Source organism: Mytilus galloprovincialis, chromosome 11 (genome assembly GCF_965363235.1).
Source record: "Mytilus galloprovincialis chromosome 11, xbMytGall1.hap1.1, whole genome shotgun sequence".
NCBI classification, from domain to species: Eukaryota; Metazoa; Mollusca; class Bivalvia; order Mytilida; family Mytilidae; genus Mytilus; species Mytilus galloprovincialis.
The window spans coordinates 15,123,784-15,149,116 of NC_134848.1; the positions used below are offsets into that span (position 1 = coordinate 15,123,784).

Here is a 25,333-nt window from a genome sequence, read left to right on the forward strand (position 1 = left end):
ACAGATTATATAATCTGCTATCATATCTAATATACTGACTTAAACTAGGAAACTTAACTTTTTAAATTATCAACGATTACGTGGTCAAATGAGAACTGTTAGATTGGCATTATGACCATATAGTTGCACAAATACAAAAATCGTTAGCGTATAACTTATAATAGAGAATCAACATAGCAAACAATTTTTCGAGTTGCTATATAGTCACTCACTGAACTATGAAAAAGAGGTTCAAGACAATCATATTAACACAGATAAATTGTAATATTTGGGCTAAAGATACCAGATGAACAGCAAACTCATAAATCGAAAATAAACTTACAATTCCATGACTAAAACTAAAAAAGACATGCAGACAAATGAAAGTACACTTGAAACAAAATAGAAAACTTAAGACTGAGCAACACGAACCCCACCAAAACTTGGGGGTGATCTCAGGTGCTCCGGATTGGTAAGCAGATCCTACTCTACAAATGGCATTTATTAACAATTGTTTGTACATGTAGTATCCAGATCTTCTAATTTCTGAACCATTTAGCTTTTGGATCAATTGCTAATTAAATGGATGTTAACACAGCAAGATTACTATCCCTTGTTCTAGATTTTTGTTGCAGTCAACACAAACTTTTGAAATGTTCATAAATAGCTTCACTGAGTTATTTTGGTTTTATTGTAACACAGTCAATCATTTATCCATTTTATTTTTTTTTTAAATTGTTAAAAAAAATCAGCAGCTATACATGTACATTGTAGGTTCTGTTTTCTAATTATTAAATGGTTTAATGTAAATATTATACAATTACTGTCTTTTGATGAGGTAAATATTAGGTTTTATTGACTTTTGAAAAACTTATATTGACCGAGGCCGACGGCCGAAGTGAATATCAGTTTTTCCAAAGTCAATTAAACCCCATATTTACCGAAACAAAAGACAGTAATTGTTTTATTCCATATTCCGAGAAAAGAAAATGTATTTGATGACAAACATATACCAAAACAAATTTTACTTGAAACATTTTACCATAACGTTGCATGCAAAAGCGATTGACGTTTAGAGCGGTGCATGAATAACACTTTCTCAGGTGAATATGCTTTTTTATTCAAAATCCAATTCATATAGAGAAACCTACTAAAATATAATACCAATATGGAATAATACAATGTATTATATGTAGATAGCCTTTCGCTAATGATGCCGGTATTTTTGTTAATTGAATTTCACAACATCTGGATAGTTTTTCAACTGTTAGTCTTTTTTTACTTTGTTCTGGATTTTATACTTTGAATACCACTGGTTTTAGCAATGAGAAAATTTTGCACCATGCATATAGAACACAACTACCATATGAATGTGTCGGTCCTTAGTATTAAAGAAGCCTGTAAAACAGGGCTTGTAATTTTTTGGTGTATATCTTGATTTTCAGTTAACTTTGTTCGTTGATGTGGCCATTGGTTTTCTTGTATATATATTGTTTAACGTTTGTCATTTCATGGCTATTTCTAACTGATTTATGTATAGTTTTTTTTTCTGATTGTAAAACTGTTGTATGGTAAGCTTTATTTCTTTTTCATCATTTTGTCTAGTTAGAGCTAGTGTCTGATTACCAATCATACATGTACCTCCCTTTTGGTTTCTTTTTTTTATGAATAATGACAACAGTTTGGTTTTAATTTTCATTTATGTATGTACATTTAACCCACTCCTTTTCTCTTCAGGGAAAGGGAGTGGATCGTAACCCTTGGCTAGCGAAGATGAATAAATCAGTTCTTTTCATAAAAGTACATTTTATGTTCCAAATTTGTCAAAATGTGATGATTTTGGACAATTTTCAGACCTAAAAGCTTTAAGCCTTTAGGAATAAAGATTTGGCCGCCACCTACCATCCAAAATGTTATGTAACCAAAAGAATCCAATTCTGATTTATATAATTCATTAATATAAAAACTTATTGGATCAAATTATTGGATGGCAGCCAAGGTTAATTATGCCAAAAACAATTAAAGTTTTACTATAGTTATCTACAAGTATGGTATAATTTTCACAATTATTCAATGGTTTTGTTGTGTATGATTTTGGAAAAGAAAAATAAAGATGGCAAAACCTGAACGAGGCCGCCTGATTTTTTAAGTGACATATGAACAACAGAGTCAGTGTAGAGCCTCTAAGCTAAACTGCCCGCTTTGCACCAGCCAATATATATGAATGCCTATGGTGGGAATCGAACCCACATACACCAACTCTGTTGTCAAGAACAAATTTAAAACAATGTATATATAAATGTGTTAAAATTTAATTATCAAATTATACATGAAAATATAGGTTTATTTTCGGTGATTCAGATGTCTACTTAGATTGTAGTCCCATAGGCTCCATTGTACAGCTACATGAATATACGGCGTAAAAGGGTTTAAAATTGCCGAGGCTGATATTTTGGGGGAGGAGATAGCTGAAGGAACGCTCTTTTCAAGGAGCTACATGTATGGCAAATGCGTAGTACTTTTTTTATATAGTTTTACCCAAAATGTTGACTTGCTAGACCCCTCAGTCCCCCTTTAAAAATCCTGGATTCTCATCCGATTTGATATATATCTAAACTGTTAACAACGTTGCTTGAGTAATAACAATTATGTTTGAGAATTAAAAATAGATAGGTTCCTTTAAATGTAGCTGAACATTTTGTTTAAACTATCTAGAGTACACATGTACATGTACATGTGATTTTAATCGTTGATATTTTAAATCCCTGTTAACTAATGCGTGACTTGGGCTTCTGGTACAAATTAAAACATGGAATTATTCATCCAAACTCACAGAAAGATTCTTGAGATTTAAATTTCCACAGAATAATAAAAACAATAAAAAAAATTAAACATTTAACATTCCCCCCAAGGGTGACTGGGGAATAGAAATATGGTCACTTGGTCTTCTCCCGACCGGCAGTAAAACGCTTGCTGAAGTGGGGCGTCCGTTTAGCGCTGTGCGGGATGTATCAAGTTTGCAGTCACGTCCGGTCAGAATGGGGACGTTAAATCCGATGTCTCGTGTAGAGAGAGTGCTACGCTCTTTGCACGTTAAGAACCGTTGCAACAACTCTTTGAGGGGTCCGTAGGTGGCCTGTTGCAAGGCAAAATTTCTGTCCCTATCTAATAAACCCTCATTTTCCAGTGGCAGTCCAAATTTCCCCGACCTTCATCCCAGATGGTCTCTATTGTGACAAGACCTACCTTTTGTATTTATTGTAAACTTGTTCTCGTTCTGAATATGCATGAAATATTTGCCACTGGACGTTAAGCAACCAACAATCAATCAATCAATCATTTAACATTTTGATAAAATAAAATCATACACTAACCCTTTGCAATGTTGCAGTTCAACTTTTAATCTGGGGTGCCCGAAAACTTAAAATATATCTTGCAGTCATATGCACTGCAGCAGAACATCCAATGTCTTTTCTCTCTAACGTAACCATCGCTGTGGAAAAATCTTGTCTAACCACCCAATTTTGAGCTTGTTATTTTTGTGGGATTGAGCACTGTTGAATAGTTTTAAGTATTAAATTTGTGGCAAATAATAGTTAGAAATGATATTAAAAAGAGAAACATTATTAAAAAGATAAAATTATTTGCACATTTAAATGGACATACATTTTTCACTATAATGATTTTTTTTTAAATTATCTGTTTTTTTGTGTGTGATAATAAGCACTGTACATATATATACATGTTTATATATATTATATATATCATATGTATATAATAACATTCAGTCGAGCCATATTAATGTTACAGAACTGAAATCAATTTCGTGATGAACAGAAACTTGCATACAGACAGACCAGGATAACTGTTACATTGAATTCCACCAATGGCTTAGCGAAAGGGGCATTAAAATTGTAATGACTTGCATAGATGCATTGGAACTGAGAACAGCATTATTCATGCATTAGTAGTTCAGAGCATACAGTTTAAAGTACTCATGTTTATGTGTAAACAAATGTATAATTAGTAAAATTTTATATGGATACGGTTATACAATTAAATACTGCTGTAGTGTATGATTAGCACATATCATCAAATTATCATATAATTTCGGCAATACACGTACATGTAATGTATTGTCTAAATTATACAATACTTTAAGGAAGACTTATAAAAAACCAGGACAGTTACTCTATATTTATCATGTTTATATCTCTAAGACTGTAAGGATTCTCCCAATATATCTTTAGACTGGTAAGTTAATAGGTACGGACTTACAGGCACAATCTAATTAAAATATTGATCTCTGATTACGTTATACTGCATATGAATTCTAACAACTATCAAATTTGTAGTTTCACTTCTGACTTTTTCACACGTGACTTTTTAAACCAATTAGAATCAACCTTAACACATCTTTGCAGTCCATTCGTATAATATGGTTTATCTATATCACGAGGATATGTCCTGAGGACATCGAAAGATAAAACCCGACAGTTTGTTACTCGCTTCAAAAACAATGCCGATAAATAGGGCTATTGGTACTTTACGGAACGGAACAAAACGGAACGGAACGGAATTTCATTTAAGGTATCTAAAGGGGGCATTTATCAAAATTTCGAAAAATCTTTAAAACAAAACAAACTTTAAAATTTCTGTGTTTTATGGTTTTCCATATACAAATAACACAAATGTATTCTTAATCTCATCTTCACAGGTGAAATGTGTTATAATGTATAACATCGGGAAATATTTTGTAGATGAATATGTCGGATTGTCCTGATAAATTATCATGAAATTAACGCATTTGCAAGTCATGCATTATGATATCTAGACTGACCTCACGTCGTCCTTTCCGACGATGATTAGAAACATTGGTTCTGATTTTAACTTTTTAAATTTATTATTCCGTTCCGTTCCACAAAGTACCAATTGCTCTGAGGAATTGGTATTTAACGGAATCGAACGGAAACAGACATCTATAATGTAATAAAAGCAGTATGATAAAAAAAAATTGTCTGACACCTCTTTTTGCATGAGTGGTTTGTGTTTTAGATAGCATTTTCGACTTGATCAATAATAAAAAAAATTAACACAAAGGCAGGTTACACAAAAAGTCTTTCTCCTTCCATCGGTAATTATATTTTAAAAAAGAGGCCATCAGGTCGTGAATGCTATCTAAAACACTTATTTCTCGTGCAAAAAGGGGTGTCAGCCATATTTTTTTTTATCATACTGCTTTTATTACATTACAGATGCCTGTTTCCGTTCGATTCCGTTAAATACAATTCCTCAGAGCAATTGGTATTTTGCGGAACGGAACTGAACGGAAATTAGATTCAACTTGATCACTGTTTCTAATCATCTTCGGAAGGCCCCTTTTTAATTTATAATTACCAATGGAAGTAGAAAGACCTTTTGTCTAACCTGTCTTTGTGTTATTTTTTAAACGTCCGTCAATTTTGACGGGACGTATTATGGTATACAAATGTCCAGTGTCCGTCCGTCCGTCCGTCCGTCTGTCCGTCTGTCTGGTGTAAACATGTGCACCGTAACTTGAGAACGACTTGTCCAAAATAAATGTAAAAGGAAATAAACCCAAAAATGTTAATCAATCACAAATTCAGACAATATAAATGGTATGAGTGCAAATGAGACAACTCTCCATCCAGTATTTATACAAAACTCTGTGAATTCATTCAAATATTGATAACATATATAAAAGCAATAACATACCAAGGCTAAAGGAAATTCTTTCAAAATTTACAGAATATTACACTTGCATTAATATACTGATTTAAAAACTTTTTTTTTTAAATCCTAAACTCATTTTAAGGTAGATGGGGTGTCTAAATTATAATCCATAGAATCTTTTAATAATTTGCCAAAATGTAGTTCATATCCTGCTTGTTTAAAAACATTAATAAAAAGAATGGGTCACCGGACTTATTTTCACGTTACAGGTTGTTCAAAATTGTCAAGATTTTGTATAGATTATGCATGGAAAACCCATTTTTCCGCCATAAAACGCAAACCACACCATAGAATTTTGAGATAAAATATGAGAAGATAGCTTCAATATTATGCTTTCAGATAAGAAAAAGAAAAAATGGGGTCACCGGACTCGTTTTCTTGCTACATGTAAAAATGAGTAAATTCCTAACACATTCTATTGTAAAAGTAACACTATCTGGATTATCTGCCCTTGCATTTGAGTTGCCTCCCCTTATTTGACAAAGTTGGAAAAAAATGAATCAAACAAAAGAATTCTTTTTTTTGTAAAATACAACCATTAATATGATCAGACATGGCATTTTCTATATTATAATGAAAATTCTTACACATGAATTACCTACTACTATAAAAATTTGCACATTTCATCAAAGATCTAGACCTTGTTTTCTAGTATTTCAAAATCCAAGATGGAGGAAGACACCCTATCTACCTTAATGCTATAACTTTAAAATACTTTTATTTGAATCCATTTACAAATTTGTTTCAATGTTGACTCTTTGACACATTCCCCATTTCTATTCACAATTTTGTATTAACTTTGTAAAATTATAATAAAGCAAAAATTACAAAATAATCACTGTTCACACTGCTTCATTAAAAGGCTTTCAGTTTGAAAACATTACAAAAGTCTTACAATCATTCATACAAAAATATTACTTAACTATTGCCTATTAATTTTTAAGAAACAAACCTCACCAAAGATACTGAACTTGAACCATTAAAATGAGTCACCTGTGAGAAGACGCTTGAACAAAGGTACCAGGATTATATTTTTTTAAAATACATCTTAGAATCTTCCAATTTGAAAGATACAGATGACATATTGCTATCTGAGAAACCAAACAAAAATATTCATATATGGACATATGGGCCATGAAAATGAGGCCAAGGTCTGGAATCCAGACCTGATTCCAAAACACTTTGGGCCATAACATTCAAAGAAATTCCCAACCTTTCCTTTGTCATATGGAAACTTGTTGTACAATTAGGTACAGATCCAAACATTTATTAATCAGTTATTGTCTAAGAAAAAGAAAAATGCTTGTTGTTGGTCCCTTTTTCTTAAATAGTTACGGCCATAACCAGATAACTCCCATTCAGAAACTTTCTTTTGTGGTATGAAACCGTGTGGTAAAATTGAATATGAATAGTAACTTGCAATTTACTGATTTTTGCAAATGTTCTATTTTTATGTCAATGTTGGTTAAAAAAAATTGAAATATCTTGATCATCTGATGGTGTACCTATTAATGAAAGCACTATGAGTGCTGTCGGTCAGTTTATTGAAAAACAAGAATATAGTGAATGGAGTGTCCTGAATCTCTGACACAGATTGTTAACAATAAAATAATATTTAGATGAATAATATGAGAACATATATACTTTTTATCTCAAAATGTTAATCACCAGTAGTAAAATTATTTTTGGGTTAACGGTTACTGATTTCTTAAAACTTAACATTTTCAAAAAGACAATGAAATAAACTTTACAATGAAACAAAGAAGTGCTTGTAAATTTAATACTTAACTTTACAATTCAAATTTCGGTTAATTTCATGAAAATTTAAGACACTTCAAACTCCAGTCTTAAGAAGTCAAGACCCAAGGGACTCACGCTATATTTCATTTGCCAAAGTTTTATTGTCCCAAACAAGAATATATATGGTTTAAATAGGGGTGGGGATCACAACCATTTACAAGATATTAAGAACATTCTCAAATTACAAGTGGTGGGGGGTTACCCAGGGGACTCACCCTCATTTAAATAGTTTAATGGTACTGTGATCATAACTGAAGACCAGGTGTGTTTATCACTTGCTGTTTTCAAGTTATACAGTAAGTGGACAAGAGTAAATTCCAACTCAAAATAATGCTCTATCATTTCAACTTAAATCAATATTTTCCCTAAAAAATATTGCCTAGATACAACATCACATATTTCAAATAAATATACCAATAAAGTTAATAAAAATCACTTCTTTGCTATATATATATATATATATATATATATATATATATGCAGTTTTTAGTTTAAGTTTTATAGAGTTTTAAAAATGTATAAAAAAATAACTTTCCTGTTTTTAGACCTGCCAATCAGGTTCTGGTTTTTACCCATTCAAATGGAATCTACCATTTACGATTTGTTAACAATGAAGTGTCAGGGTCTTTAAACACAAAGTGGCGACTTATGTCACATTTTTTTCACAGGAAAATGTGAGCAGTTGCATTAAAAATCATCTTGATTGAAGATATCCTCGTTTTGCAAGAGTGCCTTAAGTAGGAAAACATATGTTCATCAATCTTTTGACCTGAAACTTTTATTTACTACTGCAGACATAGACAACAACACTTGAAGAAGATCCAAAATAAAGTATTGTTCTTTGATTGGTAAAGAAGATGTTGATTAGGCAGGAAAAAGAAGATCAATGGTGTACATTAAGTTTTTGTCTAAATGAGAAATTTCACCAAGGTTCTAACTTATTGATATCTTTGACTTTTTCTGCAGGTTCATCTTCTATTGGCTTTCCTAACCATGTCCAGGTATTATCCTCCTTTGAATAGTGCTTACCACATGGCATATTAACATTCATATACAGATTTAATTTTTCATCAACTTGTTCAAAGAAGCCTGCTTTGTAACTGGAGTTATTCATGCCCTTGGTTATACCAGAACAAAAGTACTTGAAATTCAATGCTAACCACAAAGCAACTATGGTCGGAATACACAGTTTTTCATCTTGAATGTAAGGCATCTGAGAACTTTCAATAAGTACATCATTTTTACAATCATAGTAGTATATAACTAACATCTCTTTTGATATACCAATGCTTGGAATTAAATGGTTTACAAACTCAGGATGCAGTTTTTGTTGCAGAAATGAAAATACAATGGACTGTGCTATCATTTGCTCCTTATTAGATTTCAAATCTGTATTTTCAATATTTACTTCTATTGAAGAACGGTTTCCTGACCCACCAGGTGAATCTGGTTCAATGGTTGCTATATTTATGCCAATCATGCCCATCATGAGATCAACAAAACCATGCCAAACTTCAGGACAACCTGTAAAACAAAACTTGAAAAGCAATCTATAACAAACACCACCTATACTAACTTCCTTTAAGGTAGCACAATACAAAGATTTCATAACTCCAACAACTCCCAAGTTTTAAAATGCTGTAACTTTCTTAATATTGCTTGAAAATTTATAAATGTGGTAGTTATGGATAGCTAACAGATTACTCTCTCAAATTAATGCAATGTTAGTAGTATGCTACAATTATGTAATCAATTATAATGTTAACTGTGCCTTAAATATTTTTCACGAAATTTCCACTTTCAATTGAAATTAGCTTCTGCATAGGTATCCCTAGAGGGCAGATTTTGTTATATGTTGTTCCTATGGCCATTATCTACAAAAGGTGTCTCAGATTTCAGATAGAATGTATAGAACAAATTTTACACATATTCAAACATTATCTTCTTTTATGTGGTTAGGATGTTTACACTAATTAGTGATTTATGAGAGAATGGCATACCATAGGGACATTTTGAGACACCCTTTTGAAGCCCATAATGTGTTGATTAAGATTACGTTACAATTTTCAGTATAGTTAAAGAGATGACAGAGCTAAATTCATTCAAGTGAACTGACCGATAATTTGCCACTAATTACATAATAATTGCATAATAAAAATATTGCATTCATTTAAAAGATTAATCTTTTATCTATCTATATATACCTCTTTTATTAATGTTTATGCATTCTAAAGAAAGTTACAGCATTTTAAAGGTTAGTGATTGTAGGGAAAAAATCTTTGTATTGTGACACCTTAAATTCTCCTATTTGTTTAACTAGTAGCATTTTTAAAAGCATTATGTTGTAATGCAAAACATTGCATATAAATAGTAAGCAAATCATATAAAAAGTTAACTTGCAGAAACATCATCAACTGCTTGAGGAATGTTTGTTGTCATTTGGTGAAGGTATAATTCCTTGGCTTGGAAATAAAACCATTTTTTTACAGTTTACATATACATATGTATCTATATATTTTGTGAAAAAAAAACAAGAACTTCAGTACACGTTTAAAAAGAATATATATATGTGCATGAATGCAGCAAAAAATTGTGATGTAAATTTGACCAGGATATCAATGAGCATATGGGGGAATCATCATTAGTTTCATAAATGAAATGCAAAGGGGTTCGAAAGTTGAAGAGAAGAAATTCTTTTCTTCATAAGCACATGACAAGCCTCCAGGTAGCAGAAAATACAAAAATATTCTAAATATTTCAAAAGTAATAGCAATGCACAGGAACCATTTTGTCTCAAATAATTATACTACTTTCTGACTAATAGTTCTACACATGAAGCAACAAGGTTGTCTACCTTCTGAAATTTCTTAGGTAATGAGCTAAAGCTGCTGCCTCATTATCCATATAGGCTCACTTTCTGCAACAGAAGTCACAGATGAAAAAAAAAACAATGAAACATGTGTGCACTCTATATCAGGTAATCAACATCGGGTTAACAAAATGTTAGTTACACCATGACATAAATGCACTGCTTTAAAAATGTGCTCTGCCGAGTTAGCTGGATACGAAAAAAATATTGAACTTTGTGGTAAAATTTCAGAGCATTCAAAAAATTATTTCACAAGTTATTGTCCAAAAACTAGAAAAATGTTTGATTTGGGCCCCTTATTGCTATAAACAGTTGGAACCATCACCTCCAAAAGCAATCACAACCTTCCTTCTGTGGTATTGAACCTTTTGGTAAAATTTCATAGGGATCCATTCACTAAACTAAAGTTATTGTCAAGAAACCAATATGTCTTCCGACCACAATATGATAGCAATATACAAACGCATTTTTTAAAAAAATATTATTGAGGTATTACATTGTACATGTAAATGTATCACTTAACTCTAAATAAAATATACGGTTACTAGAATAATCTCCAATACCTATGCTTGTGTCCCCATAGTCCCCGGTTAAAATTCCGTCACAACCACATGGACATCTTGCATATTTGCTGTACCCCTTGTCAATAAGATAATATGATGAAACAGACAGTTTTGAAAACAGGTGATGAGCTAAAACAACTGCCCATTCTGCCTCTGTCAACTTCCGGTCTTCCTCTGCAAAAGCCTTTTCAGCAGCTGAAAATAAAAGAAATGAATTTCAGTGTACATTAGTATGCATCACACAGTTCTTTCTAAAATTAATATTGCAAATGAATCAGCTGAATGCTAGTTATTGTACAATCTTGTCATATTCTATAATATTTTAAAAGATATCTCAGAAGTAATCACCTAAGGGAGCAATCATTAAACCCCCTGAAGTTAATTGGTTTTCCCTTATGACTAAAATAACAACAGGAAATGGCTTTTCAAGATGCCCACAAAGAGTACACTTTCAGACGCAGGTAAACATATTTTCAGGGTCTTAAACCAAGAATTGGTGTAAACTAGGAACTCATAATTGTTTTGCTTTCGGTAGAAAACAAATGTGATAGCTATTCAAACTATTCACAATTTAAGTCTTCTTCAAAAAAAAGGAGCAATAAATGTAAATAATGTTATGTATTTGTCTTGTAAATTATATCTAATATTAAATTCAGTATGTTTATAATAATATTCTATAGAAAACTCAGTCTATTGTTACATCATTCTATTAATAACTTTATATAAATACAAGTTTGTTGTAGACAAACCTGTGAATCATTTATTTTTTATACTTTGTAGTAAATTTTATATGAACAAATAGTTGTGGTCATGCATGACGCTCAAACCCTATACAAGGCTGACGGCCGGAGTTTACTGTATCTTTCATGTAATGGATTAATTGGGATACTAAGGATTCATCATTGGATGTTTGGAAATTTTTGGATATATACATATTTAGTGATATCACTTCTTGGACTTATAAACACAAGCTTAATTGAAAATAAAAGTACATCTTGGAATATAGCATCTTGGAAGAAAGGAATATTAATTATTCAAGTACATTCTTTTGATATTCAGGCCAGTCCTTACAATGTACATTATTCATAACTTGATAAATATTTGTTGTAAATTGTTTCGTTTTAAAATAAATATTAGAAATTAATCAGATTGTCTTTCTGTAGTATATTATTATAAAAACTTCACATACATGTAGCAGAAATTGGGGGCTTGTCTGGGATCACAAATATTTCACTTAGAATAAACAAAGTGATCAAAGTTTAAATTAATTGTTTCATATCACAACCATGAGTTTTTTCATATCACAACCATGAGTTTTTTTCATATCACAACTAGTATAACTATAAGTTTATCTGCAAAGAACTTTATGGAGAATCCAAATAGGGAATTGCTGGTGGCACTGAAAAAGTCTGAATTGTTAGCGTTAGGCAAACATTTAGAATAAGAAGTTAAATGTTCAATGTTGAAATTTGAAGTTCGAAACATAAAAGTTACAAATTTGGTAGAGGAGGATATAATGGATCAGGATGCTTTGGAACTAATTAAAATTTTCTGGGTTGATGCTTTAAAATCAAAAGAAATTGAAATGCAAATGCAAATGCTTCAAATGCAAATGAAACTAGAGGCTCATGAGAGCCTGGATCGCTCACCTGGCTTTGATAAGCTTATTTGAACATTTGTATGTTTTACCCATAGAGTCCTATGTTAAACAATGTCCCCCTGCTGACAGTCATCCATCTTTGCTAGCCAAGGATTACGATCCGGTGCCCCTCCTCTTCACCCTTGGCAGATTGAGTCAGAATTTATGAAAATTGCGTTGTGCCTTCTAGCGGATGATCGAAGTCATGCCTTCTCTGACTACATCATTACTGATCACTGAGAGCAATTGTATTTTTTGTGGCTTTAGATGTAACTATATTTAACAATGTCAAAGTAGTCCGGGAATATCGAAAATATCTCAATGTTCAATAAACTAATTAAAAATGGTAAAAGTGTCTCTTAAAAGTGAAATTCTATGTTGTGGGATAGGGATTCCTGGCACAATCAACACATGCTCGTTGCTGATAGATCTTGACATAATGAACATTTTTAACCCATGTCAGATTTGCTCTAAATGCTTTAGTTTTTGAGATATAAGCCAAAAACTGCATTTTACCCCTATGTTCTATTTTTAGCCATGCTGGCCATTTTTTTTTATGAAATGGAAAATAAAACACAAACTTTATTCTAGATACCCTAAGGATCATTCAGCTTAAATTTGGTTGTAATTGGTTCAGTAGTTTCAGAGGAGATGATCTTTGAAATAGTTGATGACGACGACGGATGACGACGACGGACGCCAAGTGATAGCAAAGGCTCACATGTCCTTTTAGGAAAGGTGAGCTAAAAATGAGGTCAAGGTCAGATGATTATTGCCAGACAGACATGCACAGTTTACAGTTACAAACATTCCATACACCAAATATAATTGACTGGATGCCAATAGTATATGAGAAATAGACCAAAACACAAACAAGAGGCTCTCAAAAGCCTGAATCGCTCACCTTAAATTATTTGCTTAAATCTTTCATCAATGATTATTTTGGCTTTTCAATATAAATAAATATTCTTGAATCTGGTAATATCTTCTTCAAAAGCAAAAAAATGCATTTTACCCCTATATTCTATTTTAGCCATACAGGCTATGTTTCTTGATGTACAAGGAAATAAATATAAAATTTATACTAGATACTCTGAAACTCATTCAGCCTGAGTTTGGCTGAAATTTATTCAGCAGTTTCAAGGGAGAGGATTTTTTAAAGTAAGCTAACAAGTAAACAAATTGAGTAAAATATATTCAAAGGGCAATAACTCCTTAAAAGGTCAATGACAATTTTGGTATTAATGACTTATTTGTAGATCTTACTTTGCTGAACAGTTTTGCTGTTAACAGTTTCTCTTTATCTATAATAATATTCAAGATAATGACCAAAAACTGCAAAATTTCCTTAAAATTACCAATTAAGTGGCAGCAACCCAACAATGGGTTGTTTGATTCATCTGAAAATTTCAGGGCTGATAGATCTTGACCTAATGAACATTTTTACCCCCATGTCAGATTTGCTCTAAATGCTTTAGTTTTTGAGATATAAGCCCAAAACTGCATTTTACCCCTATGTTCTATTTTTAGCCATGGCGGCCATGTTTTTTGACAAAATGGAAAATAAAACACAAACTTTATTTTAAATACCCTAAGGATCATTCAGCTAAAGTTTGGTTGTAATTGGTTCAGTAGTTTCTGAGGAGAAGATCTTTGAAATAGTTTACGACGACGACGGACGACGACCGACGCCAAGTGATGGCAAAAGCTCACATTTCCTTTTAGGAAAGGTGAGCTAATAATATTTCTATCACCTCATTTTTGTAATAAACTACTTTAAATTCTCATATTACGTCTTCAAACTTGAGGTGGTCATCGAAAACCGCTGTGATTTGAAAATTAAAACAAAAATTTCTTTCTTAACTTCTCCAAAACCTATGCTGAATTTAAAATATGTATTGAGGTATGACTTGGACTACATCATATCAAATTTGTGCCACTTCGAATTTCGGGAGACGGAAATGTGCCACTTCGATGTGTCAAATTTCTGACGAAGCGTTCCCGATAGGTAAATTACGAGTAATCTCCCTTTGTTGACAGTACAATCTTTGTCAAAATTTTGATAAAACTTTGATTATTGTCATGTTTTAAGCACACTACCGGCTACGTGATGTGATATAATATAAATAAATCCATATTGGTAATGTTATATCTTTATCACATTATTTGTTGGCTTTTAATTCTTTTTTTTTTTACATTCCCCCCCCCCTTTTTTTAACAAATTTTATGATTTTCAACAACAAAACAACATGGATGGGACTCATTCTCAATTTTCTACTGTAAACATTGACTGATATGATAATTTTCAACAACAAATAAAAAGATTAAAGTAATTTCCTTAACTTTGTCATAATCATTTTCTGAATAAAGTCAGTTTATGATATCAAAAAGTTCATAAATTAATCATGAACTCTTTTAAAAATCATTGAATTTAAAAAAATATGTGAAACTTTAACTTCTCACTCAGCTCAGAGTTTGATATTAAAGGTGTAAAAAAAAGAAGTTTGAGAAAAAATGAACTCAAAATTAAAAATTGCATTTTTTAAAATCATTTGCAGAAAAAGATGATAACTTTTGACAAATAAAAAAAAAATTCCTTATAGATTTATAAAATTTAATCGTTCAGGTTACTGAAATAGTGCAGCTATTATATTTGAATGATTGCAAATAAAGTATATTATACAAAAGCTGATTAATATTAGGTCACAAATTTTAAAACAAGTAAAAATTTAAAATAATTTACACTTATCATTTGTTAATTAAATCTTATATGTATATGCAAATTGTTTTTTATGCATATGACATTACATGTGATGTGAAATACATTCCATGTGATGTGAAATGCAACTTACTACATGTTTTTACACTAATATTAAACAAGAGGCTCTCAAGAGCCTGAATCGCTCACCTGGTAAACAATGACCTTTAAACTAAATTAATATATTAATGTTTGTTGTAAATTGAGCTAAAACATATTAAGAAGTTTAATCATGGTTATTCAACTAAGGATATCATGTTTACTTTAAAAAACAAATATTGTTGAAATCTGAGCAAGTGTAAACATTGGCCGGAAAATGGCAGCCATTTAAAAAATGGCCACTTCATCATCACCATCCAACTCAGGATACCATGTTTACTATATTAACCAAATATCATTCAAATCCGAGCAATTGTGAAAATTGGCGGGAAAATGGCTGCCCAAAACAAATTTTCACCATCACCATTCAACTCAGGATACCATGTTTACCTTTCAAAGTAGCTTTCATCTTCATTTTCTTCTATTATTCAGGAAAAAATAGCAAAAACAGCATTTTGACCCCTATGTTCTATTTTTATTAATGGCGGACATGTTTTTCGACAAATCAAAAATCCAAGCATAAACTTTTTGCAGGATACCCTAATGTACAACCTTACCAAGTTTCATTTGATTTTGAAAAGTTGTTTCAGAGAAGAAGATTTTTGAAATAATAATATCAAAAATGGCCAAAAATGTCAAACAAGAGGCTCTCAAGAGCCTGAATCGCTCACCTTAAATTATTTGCTTAAGGGGGTACCCAACACCTAAGAAAGATAACTCTTCCCATAATCTGTTTTATGATCTGTTTCACTGAAGCGTTTTTAAATCATATTGCAATATGCAAGAATTTTGAGACCCAGATCAACTGATTTTCGAGTGATATCCACGCCATCTTGAAATTATAATGTATCACACATGCATTCTGATTGGTTGCCTTTTGATGTGGCCGAGATACAGCAACAGCCATTGGCTAGATTAAGAAAAAGAATTGTGGATTTTCTCGTGCGAGGAGAAGCATCAAATGCCGGAAAAAATAATATGTGTATTTATAGTCCCGATCAACAGTTGGTAAATCGTGTACGCATTTTAATGATTATGATGCATATATATGAATTGCTAAAATTCAATATTTAAATAAATATTGTTAATACACGACCCTTTGCTTTGTTAATCAGCAATATACACGATTTATTTCAAGATTCAATGTTTATAAAATTGTATCTGTATGAGATATAAATAGAATAAACATATATATATGGAACGCAAACATAGGTGAACTATCAAAATTTTTTATGGAACGCCAAATAAACTTATAGGTATTACGTTTACCTGATAAATTCGAACTTTGCGAATACAGATGTCATTAGTCCAAATGAATATGAGTGAGATATAAATAGAAGTGTTATATATACTGAATACGTTTTCTCTGGTCTGATAAATATTGAATGAATTTCATATGCAACCTTTATGTAATTTCGTGTTTAACTGATATCAATTTAGACTCGTATTTTGCTTAAATTTAAATTTGTACGGGTGCTCTGTCATATTGATAAAGATAATCTTAAAAGTACCGCCCCCCCCCCCCTAAAAGATAACAATTATAGATTACACGCATTAAATGACTCTGAAATGAAATAAATAATCAATATTCTCTGTAAAAATATATAAACATAAAAACACACTAGAACACGTAATTTATGATACTACGAAGCATTTACTACCTTTTTAGAAAGGTAAAACTTGTGAAGTTGTTGTTTTTGAGGATCACATGTTGCCAAGGGCAAACTGCTTCAGACGTAAACAGTGGACTGCTTTTCGTGAATACCATAATGCAGATCGAAAGCTATATATATCGATCTTCATTTTGGTAGCTTGTGAAGCAGTTCACACATTATTTTTCGGATAAAGACATACAAAAACTTGTTTGTAAACAACAGCCTCAGGGTGAAAAGTCCAAAAGAGATGAAGGTCAGTGTTTTTACATGGTCTCTAGTTATTTTTAACAACTGTGCACTTTAGATCAACAGGGTGAATGTGTCTTTTAAACCCTTGCAGCATGGCAAGCTTAAATAACTTCTGAGCAAAAACTGTTGCTCAGTGTCAGTGACACCCCCCCCCCCCCACAAAAAAAACAACAACAACATAAAAAAGGCCAGGCTGACCCATTATGGACAAAAACATGCCTCTTACTAATTGTGTAGATACTTGCAACTTATGAATTTAATAGTGTTTTAACCATGGCATGTGACAGTTCATGTTTACATTAAGGTTCAGGGCATTTTTTTTTGGACAGGGTCATGAAGATTTTTTATCATTTAGTTGCTGCACTGCAGGTTGATGAGTTATTGATTTTATTTGCTTCCATTAATACCTGTTCACATCCCACATATTTGCACATTAAATCCTGCCCACTGTTTTAGGCTTATAAAATGTGATTGCTTTTTATTTTAATACATTTAAAATATAAAAAAGAAATTGTGGTTGATTGCCAATGAGACAAGTCTTTACAAGAGATGGTGACCAAATGACACAGAAATTAACAACTATAGGTCACCATATGGATTTCAACAATGAGCAAACCCCTTGTATAGTCAGCTATTAAAGGCCCTGACAAAGACAAATGTAAAACAATTTCAAGCGAGAAAACTAATGGCCTAATTATTGTACAAATAAATTAAAGTAAAACTACTAAGTAACACAGCAACAAATGACAACCACTGAATGAAATGCTCCTGATGTGGTACAGGCACATACATACACCATGTGGCAGTGTTAAACATGTTAGTGGTATCCAGACCCTCCCCCTATCTTGGGACAGTGGTGTAACAGTACAACATAGGAACTAGCATGTTCATTTCTAGATGTATATACATGTAAATATGTAAAAAGACAATTTATATTATTTGCTGCCATGCACAAAATATGTCATACAATATGTACATGTATACATGGTATATAGAAATGGATTTGCCTATGTATACATGTACACGTATCTTGTTGATTGATTAAGATTTTGAATTCATAAATTTATACTTTGGCCTAAAAAAAATAAAAAATTATGTGTTTGGTTACTTTGCTATTTTTTTAATCAGGGTGAAAAAGTTCCCTTTCTATTAAAAATATTTTCCAGCTTGGTCATGTACTTTTAGAGTTTAACCATTTGAATAAAGCTTTTTTAACATGTTGAACACTAATGAATTATATGATAACTCTAGTATGCATGTAATGATTTCCTTGAAATTTATATTTATCATGTTATTGTTGGCAGGGGCAGATCCACCCATTTTATAAGGGGGTCTAAATAATATTTGTCTCGATATAAATGCATTCATCGTCCAAAAAAAAGGGGGGGGGGGATCCAACTGCCTTTGCTGTCAATTACTCCAGTTACAAGTGTAAGAGATATATAAATTCATTTTTTTTTCTTGAAACATGTATCTAATTAGGACAGTTCACATGGGCTAATAACCGGCATTAGCATTTTCATAAATTTGTATTTATGATCTTCACATATATATATTAAGTACAAAATGGCTCATATTTACTTTTCACTACCTGTTGAACCTATTGTGTTTCATAGATAAATTTGTACTCTGTCCAGTCCAAAACCTCAGGTAAGCCTTAACAAAAGCATTTATTGCCTTGTGATTTTTCTTTCAAATAAATAATTATATAATGTTGGACAACCAAAAATATACTAGTATAATTGCATTGTAGTGTTCTCTCACCTAAACACAGGCTTGGAATTCAATATTTTCTGTAATAAAAGAATTATTCAGCAAACTTGAGGCCCCAGGGGGCAAAAAAAAAGGGATAAATCACCTACCCCTGGGTAAAGTTAACCTGTTTATGGTTATGATTTTATCATTATAATGATCTCTTCTATGATAAACTATAAAAGTACTTAGAAGCAAAGCCAAATGAAGATTAAGATAGTCAGTTCTTTACTTTTATTAATGCATTTGTACATAAAACTGATGACTTCATAAACATAACTGCCTGATCTGAACACTTTAAACTGAAATATAAGTGTAACAGGTACCTTTGCAGGATTTTTGAAAGAGGATCAAATTGTAATGCAGAAATTTTTTTGGACTTTTTTTGCTAAAAACATAAAATAATTGTAAAATGCACTCATGTAATGTGTTTTTGTTTTTAAAGAGGGGGGGGGGCATCCACCCATTACCGCCTTAAATGGACCCAAGTTTGATATACATGGTACATGTAAAAAATCACCAGGGCACACCTTCTCATAATGACACATCAACATGCCACAGATGTAAGGTCTATGTCAACAGACCAAAATTTATGGCCTGGTGGTGTTTCTTGCGAAAAAATACAATAAGTTGACCTTGAGGTCAAATTCAAGGTCACATTCAGGTCATCAGGGTACAAGACACTTAAACTCAATATCTAAGACCTGGTTCAAAAGATGAAAAAATTATGGCCCATATGTACTATCTGAGTGGAACTTGCTCTTATTTATTGAGGGTGGAGGTATATTTAAAAATTGAATAAAAAAAAAATCTGTAGGTTCAATTGTTTAAAATTTTTGCAAGAATAATAGACTTATAATAGCACAACAAATGATTAGTTTTTTACAAAAAATAAACGACACATTTTTTTTTAATTGATATTTTTTTTCCTAAATATTTGACCAATCATAGTAATTTTTGGTCCCTAAGTCTCAGACCCCCCTATTTATCCTAGACTAAAATTTAAATTCAAAATAAAAAAAATACAAAAAAAACAGTACCAATCAATTAAAAATTGTCCTAGTTATCACTTTTAACTATGCTATTGTCAATTTAGGATAAATTAAAAAAAATAATAACATATATACCCCTATACCCATATTTCTGGAACTTCCAAATTTTGCTGAAATTTGCATGTAGCAAATGCCATATTTGGGTAACCATAACTTTTTTTCCGTTGGTTCAAATCTCTTAAAATTTTTACATAATGTTCAACTAGGAGTAATCTATCAATGATATAAAAAGAATTAAAATTAAACAACAGCTTTTTTTTGGGGTATAGTGAAGGGTACCCCCTTAAATCTTTCATCAATGATTATTTTGGCTTTTCAATTTATATAAATATTCTTGAATCTGGTCATATCTTCTTCAAAAGCAAATAATTGCATTTTACCCCTATGTTCTATTTTAGCCAAACAATGTACAAGGAAATATAAAATTTATACTAAATTTATACTCTGAAACTCATTCAGCCTGAGTTTGGCTGAAATTTATGCCGCAGTTTCAAAGGAGAAGTTTTTTTTTTAAGTAAGCTTACAAGTAAAAGAAATTGAGTTAAATATCTTCAAAGGGCAATAACTCCTTAAAAGGTCAATTGACAATTTTGGTATTATTGACTTATTTGTAGATCTTACTTTGCTTAACAATTCTGCTGCTTACAGTTTCTCTTTATCTATAATAATATTCAAGATAACGACCAAAAACTGCGAAATTTCATTAAAATTACCAATTAAGTGGCAGCAACCCAACAATGGGTTGTTTGATTCCTCTGAAAATTTCAGGGCTGATAGATCTTGACCTTAAGAACAAATTCACCTATATCAGTTTTGCTCTAAATGCTTAATGTTTTGAGATATAAGCCAAAAACTGCATTTTACCCCCATGTTATATTTTTAGCCATGACGGCCATCTTTTTGTAGGAAACAGAAAATAAAACAAAAACTTTATTCAAGACACCCTAATGATCATTTACCTTAAGTTTGGTTGAAATTGGTTCAATAGTTTCAGAGAAGAAGATTTTTTAAAGTTAGCAAATATGATGAACAAATTGTGTAAATTTGTCATTAAAGGACAATAACTCTTAAGGGGTCAATTGACAATTTTGGTCATATTTACTTATTTGTAGATCTTACTTTGCTAAACATTTTTGCTGTTTACAGTTTCTCTTTATCTATAATAATATTCAAGATAATGACCAAAAACTGCAAAATTTCCTTAAAATAACCAATTAAGTGGCAGCAACCCAACAATGGGTTGTTTGATTCCTTTGAAAATTTCAGGGCTGATAGATCTTGACCTGATGAACAAATTCATCCCATGTCAGATTTGCTCTAAATGCTTTAGTTTTTGAGATATAAGCCAAAAACTGCATTTTACCCCTATGTTCTATTTTAAGCCATGGTGGCCATGTTTTTTGATGAAACAGAAAATAAAACATAAACTTTAAATCAAGATACCCTAAGGATCATATCTTTGAAATAGTTTACACTGGACAGACAGACAGACGGACGGACGACGACAACGACAGACGCCAAGTGATGGCAAAAGCTCACATTTCCTTTTAGGAAAGGTGAGCTAAAAAGGGCACTAACTCAATTATCAGTTAACAGATTTTCAGGAAAATCTGCACTGAGGTAGCTCTCATTATGGTAAACACTTTCAACCTGACAGAATTTGCCTTAACCTAAGGATTTTTGAGATATTTGGGAAAACTGTTGTTTGACCCCTATGTTCTATTTTTAGTAATGGCGGCCATGTTTTTCGATGGATCAAAAATCGAAGCACACACTTTGTGCAGGATACCCTAAGGAACAATCATGCTAAGTTTCATTCAATTCCATTTAGTAGTTTCAGAGAAGAAGATGTTTAAAAAATTGTTAACGACGACAGACGATAACGGACCCCAAGTGATGAGAAAAGCTCACATTTCCTTTTAGGAAAGGTGAGCTAAAAAAAGATGATTAACAGGTAATATGAGTGAAATGTTAGAAAAGAAAACTTTAGAATCAAATTCATTGAAATCTATTTTGTTGAAAAATTATAATTTTGCCGAATGTATTCAGATGCTAAAAAATATTTTCTGGCTTGATCTGCAGCAAGTATGATGTGAAAACAAAATATCTTGCTTTGGATTGACTAAACAAGAGTGGACACACTGAAATGTCTCGCCTGTTCTAGTGTTCATAATATAATTTATGTTGAAAGTATAAAAAAGCATTGTATACCACAAGCATTACATTAAATTAACTGTACTTGAAATGAAGGTGAGATAAACCCTTTCAGACATAAATGTAGTTCATACACTCATTCCATACAACAAATCTAGTTTACCTATTGCTAAAAGTATCTCCGAATAAATCTCATAAAAAAAATAACCTTGACCAATGAACCATGAAAATTAGGTCAAGATCAACTAACATCTACTAAACAGACATGTACACACCTTACAATTATTCCCTACACCAAATATAGTTCTACTATCCCTATAGTATCTGAAAAAAGACCAAATCATTGATGATTTTACATTCACCAATGAACCATGAAAATGAGGTCAAGGTCAGATGATTATTGCAAGACAGACTTGTACACCCTAAAAACATTCTATTTACCAAATATAATCAACTTGATGCTTATAGTATCTGAGAAATAGACCAAATTGCAAAATTTAACTTTGACCAATGAACCATAAAAATGAGGTCAAGGTCAGATGATTATTGCCAGACAGACATGTACACCTTACAAACATTCCATACACCAAATACAATTGACTGGATGCTAATAGTATCTGAGAAATAGACCAAAACACAAAAATTTAACTTTGACCACTGAACCATGAAAATGAGGTCAAGGTCAGATGACACCTGTCAGTTGGACATGTACACCTTACAATCATTCCATACACCAAATATAATTGACTAAATGCTAATAGTATCTGCAAAATAGACCAAAACACAAAAATTTAACTTTGACCACTGAACCATGAAAATGAGGTCAAGGTCAGATGACACCTGCCAGTTGGACATGTACACCTTACAATCATTCCACACACCAAATATACAAGACCTATTGCTTATAGTTTCTGAGATATGGACTTAACCCTGTAAACTTAACCTTGTTCACTGATCCATGAAATGAGGTCGAGGTCAAGTGAAAACTGACTGACAGACATGAGAACCTTGCAAGGTACGCACACACCAAATATAGTTATCCTATTACTTATAATAAGTGAGAAATTAACATTGCAAAAATTTTTAACTTTTTTTTCAAGTAGTCACTGAACCATGAAAATGAGGTCAATTAGGCCAATGGTCATATGACAGACGGACAGTTCGTAACATGAGGCATCTATATACAAAGTATGAAGTATCCAGGTCTTCTACCTTCTGAAATATTAAGCTTTTAGTCAAGAGCTAATGCCGCCATCGCCTTCGCCTTAACACTATCCCTAAGTCTTGCTTTTTGGGACAAAAGTCGCAGGCGAGACAAAAAAAATCTTGCTTGGTTTGCATGGTTAAAAAAAACCTGTCTTGATATAAAATCCCCTGCCACCCCCACCCCCCCCCCCCCCCCCCCCCCTTCATTGAAAGATTCTTTTGTAAAACTAACTGGCTCGTACATTTTTAGATTCTTTTTAATTTAAGGGCCATATAAAAGTACAAGTTCTAAGATATATTTAAAATGTCTTACCTTTGCTTCAATTTTTTTCAAGGAGAATAAATCCACAATATAAACTCCCTGCTGAACAATTGCCATAATATTTCAAAAAAAACTGTGATGACATACACTTATATTTTAAAATCTTGCATGTGTACTGATACACACTTGTGACTTCAGAACATCAACTTGTTGACATCAATGTGGGAGACTAAAAACTACAATGTCATAGAATGTCTTTCCTATGGAATTCTGTTTATTAAGGGGTTTCTAAAGGGTCTATATAGCGGGAGACATCTGATATTTAATCAGATTTGAAATATTTTCTTTGACGCAAACAAAAAAATGTTCTTCGCCGAGCGCAGCTTGATACGACCGCAGAGGTCCAATCCTGATCAGTTTGGGCAAATAAGGACACAATATTCAAGCTTGATAGAGGCTGAATTTGGATTTTAATTAAATATTTGACACATGATAGTTTTCTGTCACAGAATAAATGTAGTTAAAGAACTTGAAATTGGTTAAATGATTTGAATTTATTTTCAATTGAAGATTTCATGCTGTTGTGCACAGGGATGATTCCAGCTGTTTTCAAATGGGTCCCTTGAACATCAAATTGGGAATTCTTATCCGAATTGGGAATTTTTATCCGAATTAGGAATTTTTTATCCGTACTATCTAAGACGAAATAATATCATTTTCCTGTAAAAACGGAATGTTTAATTTAGTTTCACCTGTACACTGATTTAAGAAGTTGTAACTTTTTGAATAATTCTGGACGGGCTACTGATTATTATAAATATGATTCTCAGAGATATGATAACCAGATCACTTGAAAGACATTGGATTGAGACAAGGGAAGTTGTAATTCATGAATATCATTGCACATGATGCACTATCACTATATCAACGTAACTCTAGTAAACGAGGCCTATTACAAAAACATATGTATACCAGCTAACATAAATCTATGGCAAGCTGTTTAGCTATTCATTCGTATTTCAAATTATCTCCTAATATATAAGATATATTATATAATAAATAAGATTAATATAAGATATCTTATATAATATATGACATTTATATAAGATATCTTATTTAATATATGAGATATCTTATATAATTTCATTTTTAAAAGCTATCTATATATTGTGTGAGATATCTTATATTATATGATATATCTTATAATATACAATGTTATATGAGATATTTTATATATTTAATAACTTTATAAGATGTCTTATATACTTTATACTTAGATATCTTATATACTTTATAAGATATATTCTGAAGTTTATAAGATATCTCATAAAGCATGTAAAGTATATGAAATATCTTATAAATATGTTTATATAAGATATCTATATAGTTTATTGTATATCATACTAAGAAAATTATAAAAAGATATCTTATTACTTACTAGTATATGAAATATCTGATAATTTATATATGATATCTCTAATAATATATCTTATATAATATATAAGATATCTTAAATAATCTTTTTTATAAGGTATCTTATAC

At 31.6% G+C, this 25,333-nt stretch overlaps 2 protein-coding genes across 2 annotated transcripts in view; both read right to left on the bottom strand.

Moving 5' to 3' along the window:
* LOC143051678 (uncharacterized) overlaps positions 1-25,333 on the bottom strand; it is a 174,970-nt gene that overhangs the window by 26,104 nt on the left and 123,533 nt on the right. The gene's annotated exons all lie outside the window — the stretch shown is intronic.
* LOC143052048 (uncharacterized) overlaps positions 7,242-25,333 on the bottom strand; it is a 29,915-nt gene continuing 11,823 nt past the window's right edge. The window contains exons 4-5 of the mRNA XM_076225020.1: positions 10,966-11,160; positions 7,242-9,057 (exon numbers count right to left, since the gene is read on the bottom strand). Coding sequence (XP_076081135.1) covers positions 8,456-9,057; positions 10,966-11,160 — 797 coding nt within the window. The 3' untranslated portion in view covers positions 7,242-8,455. The remainder of the gene's footprint in view (positions 9,058-10,965; positions 11,161-25,333) is intronic.